Below are 396 nucleotides of genomic sequence, written 5' to 3'. Positions count from 1 at the left end.
TGTTTTCCCGGTGCTGATGTGTTTATCTCCCTTCCCTCCTTCCCCTTCCCCTCCCTCTCCTTCTCCCCTTGTCGCTGCCCTCTTCCTCTTCCCAGCATCCAGAGCTGCTGTCGGCGGACTGCGCCCACGGGGAGATGATTCCCCATGAAGAGCCTGGATCCCCTACAGAAATCCCATGTGACTTTCCGTTTATCAGACTAAAACCCGAGCCAGCCAGACAGTGAAACAGTCACCGTGGAGGGGGGACGGCGAAAGATGAAATCCAACCAGGAGCGGAGCAACGAATGCCTGCCTCCCAAGAAGCGCGAGATCCCCGCCACCAGCCGGCCCTCGGAGGAGAAGGCCCCCGCGCCGCCCAGCGACAACCACCGGGCGGAGGGCGCGGCATGGCTCCCG

General features: G+C 62.4%; 1 protein-coding gene across 1 annotated transcript in view; it reads left to right on the top strand.

Moving 5' to 3' along the window:
* Window positions 1–255: 255 nt before the first annotated feature.
* ATXN1 (ataxin 1) overlaps window positions 256–396 on the top strand; it is a 22,820-nt gene continuing 22,679 nt past the window's right edge. The window contains exon 1 of the mRNA XM_021716659.1: window positions 256–396. This exon is cut by the window's right edge and continues 4 nt beyond it. Within this exon, the coding sequence (XP_021572334.1) occupies window positions 256–396 (141 nt within the window).

Source organism: Carlito syrichta, unplaced genomic scaffold (assembly GCF_000164805.1).
Source record: "Carlito syrichta isolate Samal-C Ts95f unplaced genomic scaffold, Tarsius_syrichta-2.0.1 Scaffold308857, whole genome shotgun sequence".
NCBI lineage: Eukaryota > Metazoa > Chordata > Mammalia > Primates > Tarsiidae > Carlito > Carlito syrichta.
The sequence above is the reverse complement of the archived record's forward strand: the minus strand, read 5'-3'. Positions and strand labels throughout refer to the sequence as shown.